We start from the raw sequence: 7,753 nt of genomic DNA, 5'->3' as shown, positions 1-7,753 counted from the left end.
TCCATTCACAATTTAAGTTCCTATCAGAAATACTGATGTGTGTTCAGAGTTTTGTGAAATTCTAAGTATGTTATTTGCCTCAAAATCACCTGAGAAGTATTCCAGTTTGACATGTTGCCACGCCAACAATTTTTTAGATATCAATATCCCCCTTGCAGATTTATATCGGCTGTGTTTTAACATTATTCTGATGAAGTTTGAAGCAAATCGAGTAATAATAAGATGCTGAATTCAAATCATTTTGAAAATGACACACTTCCTTCTGCCAGTTGGTGGCGCTATAACTTTGACTCCTAATAGTCACATATATGCGATCGACATCATACAACGAATAATCTGATGAAGTTTGATTAAAATCAGGAAATGTATGTGGACGGTATTAGACACTTCCTGTTTCTCATTTCTCGCCATAATTTCAACGCCTCGCCACGAGCAAACCGTTCGAGATATCAAAAATCCCCTGGCAATTTTTCATCCCCAGTGTCTTGAGATCATGTTGACCGAGTTTGGCGGCAATCGAGAAAAAAACCTATGACAAGTATTTCAAATTCCAGAGCATGCGCTTTTTACATAACTCTAAATAGCTGACTTCCTGATGGGCGGAGCCTATGACATGCAATACGAAAGTTGTTTGGCACGATGAGATCTATATGTGTACTGAGTTTCATATGAATATGTGCAAGTATGTGTGAGCTATACATCAACATTTCTGACTGTGTTCCAGGGGGCGCCGTAGAGCCCCTGTGCCACGCCCGGGTCCCAGCCTCTGCAGGCTCCTAAAGGCCACAGATTCCAAAGTGTGCGCAAATTTTCAAGAGTTTTTGAGTATGTTAAGGACCCCAAAAGCCCCCACAACTTTGACGAAAAATTTGAATACTAAACCCTAAATAGCCAACTTCCTGTTGGGCGGAGCCTATGATATGCAATACAAAAGTTGTTTGGATTGATGAGATTTATATGTGTACCGAGTTTCATACGTCTACGAGCAAGAATGTATGATATATGGCCCTCCATATTCCAGGGGGCGCTGTAGAGCCCCTGTGCCACGCCCGTGTATCAGTCTCTGCCCGGCCCTAATGGCCGCAGGTTCCAATCTGTGTGCCAATTTTCAAGACTTTTTAAGCACGTTAAGGGCCCCAAAAGCCCCCGAGACGTTGGAAAAAAAAAATAATAATAATAATAATAATAAAAAATAATCCTAAGGAAAACAATAGGCCTCTCGCCCTTTGGGCTTGAGCCCTAATAATCCTAAGGAAAACAATAGGGCTCTCGCCCTCCAGGCTTGAGCCCTAATAATAATAATAATAATAAAAAATAATCCTAAGGAAAACAATAGGGCTCTCGCCCTCCAGGCTTGAGCCCTAATAATAATAACAAATAATCCTAAGGAAAACAATAGGGCTCTCGCCCTCCAGGCTTGAGCCCTAATAATAATAATAACAAATAATCCTAAGGAAAACAATAGGGCTCTCGCCCTCCAGGCTTGAGCCCTAATAATCCTAAGGAAAACAATAGGGCTCTCGCCCTCCAGGCTTGAGCCCTAATAATCCTTAGAAGAACAATAGGGCTCTTCGCCCCTTCGGGCTTGAGCCCTAATAATCCTTAGAAGAACAATAGGGCTCTTCGCCCCTTCGGGCTTGAGCCCTACTAATAAAAAACAAAACCTCGCACCTCGGTGCTCGGGCCCTAATAATAATAATAATAAACGGAGCAATTCCAAGAGGGTCCTCACACCATCGGTGCTCGGGCCCTAATAATAATAAACGGAGCAATTCCAAGAGGGTCCTCACACCATCGGTGCTCGGGCCCTAATAAAAAACAAAGCAGATACAAGAGGGTCCTCGCACCTCGGTGCTCGGGCCCTAATAAACAAAGCAGATACAAGAGGGTCCTCGCACCTCGGTGCTCGGGCCCTAATAATAATAATAATAATAATAATAAACGGAGCAATTCCAAGAGGGTCCTCACACCATCGGTGCTCGGGCCCTAATAATAAACAGAGCAGATACAATAGGGTCCTCACACCATCGGTGCTCGGGCCCTAATAATAAATGGAGCAATTCCAAGAGGGTCCTCACACCATCGGTGCTCGGGCCCTAATAAAAAACAAAGCAGATACAAGAGGGTCCTCGCACCTCGGTGCTCGGGCCCTAATAAACGGAGCAATTCCAATAGGGTCCTCACACCATCGGTGCTCGGGCCGTAATAATAATAATAAACGGAGCAATTGCAAGAGGGTCCTCACACCATCGGTGCTCGGGCCCTAATAATAATAATAATAATAAACGGAGCAATTCCAAGAGGGTCCTCACACCATCGGTGCTCGGGCCCTAATAATCCTAAGGAAAACAATAGGGCTCTCGCCCTCCAGGCTTGAGCCCTAATAATAATAATAATAAAAAATAATCCTAAGGAAAACAATAGGGCTCTCGCCCTCCAGGCTTGAGCCCTAATAATAATAATAATAAAAAATAATCCTAAGGAAAACAATAGGGCTCTCGCCCTCCAGGCTTGAGCCCTAATAATAATAATAATAAAAAATAATCCTAAGGAAAACAATAGGGCTCTCGCCCTCCAGGCTTGAGCCCTAATAATAATAATAATAAAAAATAATCCTAAGGAAAACAATAGGGCTCTCGCCCTCCAGGCTTGAGCCCTAATAATAATAAACAAATCAGATACAAGAGGGTCCTCAGTGCTCGGGCCCTAATAAAAAACAAAGCAGATACAAGAGGGTCCTCGCACCTCGGTGCTCGGGCCCTAACTACAAACAAATGACCTGCCCGACTCAATCTGAGCAGCTGAGTTCTTAGCCATCCTCAAGAATCGACTAAAACACATAAAAACAGATCTCTTCCATCTTTATTTGATCATCTACCTCTAGCACTCTCTATTCTAATTCTTTTCATAAAAAACTAACACTAGCTTTTCTACTCTATCTTTTTGTACTCTATTTGTTTTCTTTTTATTAGTTATACAATTAACAAAACCAAAAAAGACCTTTATTCTTTTTCTATTCTATCTGTTTTTTTATTTATTATAGTATTTAAAAAGCCCTTGCTATTTGCACTGTTATAGCACTTGTATGCCATTGCTCATTCCTCTTTTGTAAGCCGCTTTGGATAAAAGTGTCTGCTAAATGACTACATGTAAAAAATTTAAATGTAAAATGATGCTGTCTTGTCCTTTAGTGATCTAGATTTTCATTTGTTTGAAATAAGCTGCAAAGTGGACAAGACTGGGAAGTTGATTGTCATTAACCAGGTTGCATAAGACTGATTTTTACCTGAACTTCATTTCCAAAGTAAATCACAGAAGCTGGAAGAGAGAATAAATAAAGTCTGCATGAAAGACAGAAAATAAGATTGAATAAGATCAAATACATTTAAATTGAGCTAAAAGAACATGCAAAAATAGGCAACAGTCAAACATCTCCCAACAATTCACTGCAAATGGGCATTTCATTCCTAAATGAACATATTGTCTATATTTACTCACTTTCATGTCATTCTAAATCTATATGTTTGAAAAAGGTTCCATGGAAATTCTTTCATATTTTTCCCATTGTGTCCCACGGACATGAGAGGAAGGAAATAATGACAGAAATTTCTTTCTGCAGTGAATTATTCCTCTAATTCTGTAAAGTGTCCGATTTTTAAAGATGATTTGAGTGGATGAGATGTTGGATGTGGATTGTGTGTCCAGTATGACACACTAGATCCTCAAACTGCATTACAATCATCAGTCCTGCACAGAATGAATTACTTATTCTATTTTATTTAGACATTTGTTTTCCTAATGTTTAGGAGTCTTAAATGTTTAATTATTATTCTTAAATTTCCAATTTGGTATTGTACCATATGCCCAGACACGTTTAACTTCCTCTCTATATTAAATGTATTACAAATGTTAGAGTCATGAATAGTTTACAGTTATTAAAAATATTAAACAACTAGGGTTCCCCCTAACGGGACAGTCATTATCATTATTATAAGCTGTTTTCCCAAATGCTCATATTGGTTTATGGCTATTATGGAAATTAGCAACAAAAAAAAACAAACAAAAAAAAAGCATTTTGCCCCAAAAAAGTATCAACAACTTAAACTTCAACATTATTTTATTTTTCTGTTATGCAAATTATTTATAAACTATTAAGCGGTGTATCAAAAATATGTTTTATTTGTCTGATTTATGTTTAACTTCAGTTGGGTTTCATTAGAAGAATTGTGTTGACGTCACCATAAATGAGACTGATCAGATATTTGTCTTATGGTCATCGTCTGATCCATTATGTGCAGGTTATGGTTGATGTAAAAACAGTTTCTTCCAATTTTCAAATCTAGTTTGAAGACACATCGTTTTAAATAGGCATACTGGTGATATTTATCTATTTCCTGGTTGTAAAGCTATGAATGTGGCCTTTGAATCTTGTTGTTGGTTAATAGTTTTATGCATTTTATTTGGATGTAAGGTGTCCTTGAGTGTCACGTATAAGGTACCCATAAATAAAATGCATTACTGCATTATTATTATTATTATAGTTTAATTGCATTAAAGTATAAAAATGTGTAATGATTCAATTTGCATAAAAAAATCAAGAAGTATAATTTAACAGCCTACAATAAATATGAAAATGATGTATAAGTCAATAAATATATATTTATTTTATTTGTATAAGAGTCATTTTTTTTTTTAAACGGGGGACCTTCTTTCTGTCTTTAACTATATAATTTGTTACAATGCGCTAATTGTGATTTTACATTAATTTATATACATTTTTTTTTACAATTACACTGTTGACTCTAATCTTTCCGCTTAAAGCTACCCATATCACCGAACCTGACATTAACCTTAACTGTATTCAACCTCAATAGCAGCAAAAGTGTTTTGATAAATATAAAACCTTTATATAAATATAAAACAATTTATTTCTATTCATCTTGTCATAAGATATGACATGGATATCTTGAGAGTTTGGGATATTAACAATAATGTACATCATCTCACAATTCAAAAGAAGCCATCCTCGTGTTTGTGACATGGACTAAACAGAAGTGTGTTATCCTCTTGTGTTTGTAGAGAGATTGTGTTATAAAAATTGACCTATTGATGTACAAGCAACGCTCAAGAAGAAAAAAAAAATTGACAAACACAATCCTCTTACTTTTGTATGACATTTCATTTCAGTCTTTGAAGTCGATAAAATCGGATAATTCGATTTTAAAAATTTAAATTTTGCTTTAAAAAAATGTTTAGATTTAAAGATTTGTAATAATGAGGAATATTTATGTTAATTTATTTCAGTGTAAAACATTTGTGAAGTGAGTATGATATTATTCAGTAAACACACTGACACTTGAGTGTTTGAATACAGAGTTTAATACTGAAGAATTTCAACAGTTCCTCTACAGCTCGTTGAATTTGACAAGTCTGTTTCTGTATTTGGTTAGATGTGTTCAGAAGGGTTCCAGAGGTTCATCGAAGGTTTTAGGAAACTGGAATCGAGACAGTGTCAGTTTTCCATCATTACAGGGAAGAGCCTGATGTATCTTCGCATGAACACACACTCCATCATCCCTTCCACCAAGAAACACCTGACAGAGAAAAGTGAGAGAAATCAACACTTTACAAGCTCAGTGACAGTGGTCGACTACATTTAGGCATGTCCAGCAATGCTACAAAGTGGAGAATAATTTAGTAAAAAGTTCTCAAAATTAAGAAAATCTAATGCAAATGCAGGAACACAGATGGCGAGCTGAAATGCTTTCAGTGATGAATTCACAAGCTCAAAATCCATAAAACAATACTAAAAAACAAAAACACTCACTTACCTTGACCACATAGTTTGTTCCATTCACAATCTGAGAAGAATAGACCGAAGGAATGTAAACCTTCGAATCATTTCCATCCTCAACTCTGTCCTCAATCGGTTTCCTCATCTGAATAAAAGGATAAACATTATTATAGTAACACATTACAATAAGGGACATTTCTTTACACTTAATGTAGTGAACCACATTAGTAAACAAGTTAATCTATATATTTAGAAATGCTTTGAATATTGTACATCAGTTTTAATGATTTCAGAGTTTTCAATAAAGGATTAATCCAGAATGATTACTAATCTATATGTTATTAAAGCTGAATTTATTGCAAAAGGCAGTTACATATATATCATTCATACAATGCAACATGGATATAAAAAATATTTGAAAACTAAACAACCCAAAAACAAATAATTAATTTAGTACAAACAATATTACAGCTCACTAGTTAGTCTAGGAGTGATTTTGTGTCTCATACCTCAAGGCAAATCTTTATCACCTCTAGAGTGACCGGTTTCACTGGACTCCAGCCTCCACACATTGACATTACTGCAGTGTGCTGATGATCAGAGAAGAGAAGAGGAGAGATAATCAGTCAGTCTGACTCCCAGAACAACAGTGTTGCACTTTTAAAGTTAAGATCACATGACCTGAAGAACTGTGGGAGGTGTTGTCACACATGTAGAACACAATATACATGGTTTCAAAGGTGTGTTTTCAGTATTCCTTTATTACGAGGTTTGAATGTAGGTTTTTTTCTTCTTCTAGTTAGCTGGTATTGACCAATTAAGATACTGTTGGTCAATTTTGTTCATATTAAGAGTAAGCAATTCTCAAAAAGTATTTTGAATTCTGAAGTACTCTGAAAAGTCTATTACTCACACCATAGCTTTTCTAGTTATGGCTCTGGCTAACACACATTTGTTTTGTTCTAATCAAAAATCACACTAATAATCTGACTGACTTATTTAAGGGACTTAATGGGAATTAAGCACTTTCCAACATTCTGTGAAATTTGATTAACACTGGACTTTTTTTTTTTTTTTTTTGTAGCTCCTAACATAATTCTCAGCCAACTGTTAAGTGAATGGTAAAATATATAAAGGTAAAAATGCCCATAAAATGTAAAAATCAGTTTAAACTTCTTGGAAAATATTGATTTCTATCAGTGTGAACTGACCACCAAGTCAAGTCAAGTCACCTTTATTTATATAGCGCTTTAAATAAAAAAAAGATTGTGTCAAAGCAACTGAACAACATTAATTAGGAAAACAGTTTGTCAATAATGCAAAATGACATTTAAAGACAGTTCATCATTGAATTCAGGGATGTCATCAGCTCAGTTCAGTTTAAATAGTATGTGTGCAATCATTTGCAATCAAGTCAACGATATCACTGTAAATTAAGTAGTGTTTCCAACTAAGCAAGTCAGAGGTGACAGCGGCAAGGAACCGAAACTCCATCAGTGACAGAATGGAGAAAAAACCTTGGGAGAAACCAGGCTCAGATGGGGGGCCAGTTCTCCTCTTCTCCTACAATATGTGTATTCCTTCATTAGTGCATCAATGGTCAGTCATAAAGCTTTTCGTGACACACACACACACAAAAGAAGTCTGAAAAAAGTTGCTAGACCCATAGCTATTGGGCTGCTGTCAAAACTCTCCAGGTTGACCTTAATGCGAAGCAGTGAAGAGACAGTAGAACAGCTCTACAAAGAGACAAAACTTATTTGCAAATCCAACAACATCTCAGAGATCCTGTCTGGTCCCTGCTGTAAGCAGAGGAGGATGGATGATTACACAGTGGATACCACTTTGGGCACCACAGATCTGTGTGATACTGGCAACCAACTTGAACATCATCTTTTGTCTCTATGTCTTGACAGCATGATAGATGAGCTGAGAAACAGATTTTCTGGTGTTCGGGTA

The 7,753-nt window shown here is 36.5% G+C and overlaps 1 protein-coding gene across 1 annotated transcript; it reads right to left on the bottom strand.

Moving 5' to 3' along the window:
* Positions 1-5,361: 5,361 nt before the first annotated feature.
* On the bottom strand, positions 5,362-6,671 carry LOC127957728 (cystatin-B-like). Its single transcript, XM_052556375.1, has 3 exons — positions 6,304-6,671; positions 5,832-5,939; positions 5,362-5,594 (listed from the first exon to the last, which is right to left on the bottom strand). The coding sequence occupies exons 1-3, from the start codon at positions 6,370-6,372 to the stop codon at positions 5,457-5,459; spliced, it is 315 nt and encodes a 104-aa protein (XP_052412335.1). The 5' UTR covers positions 6,373-6,671; the 3' UTR covers positions 5,362-5,456.
* Positions 6,672-7,753: the final 1,082 nt, after the last annotated feature.

This window comes from Carassius gibelio, chromosome B5 (assembly GCF_023724105.1).
Source record: "Carassius gibelio isolate Cgi1373 ecotype wild population from Czech Republic chromosome B5, carGib1.2-hapl.c, whole genome shotgun sequence".
Taxonomy (NCBI): Eukaryota; Metazoa; Chordata; class Actinopteri; order Cypriniformes; family Cyprinidae; genus Carassius; species Carassius gibelio.
Note: the sequence above shows the minus strand (reverse complement) of the source record. Positions and strands in the feature narration are given on the sequence as shown.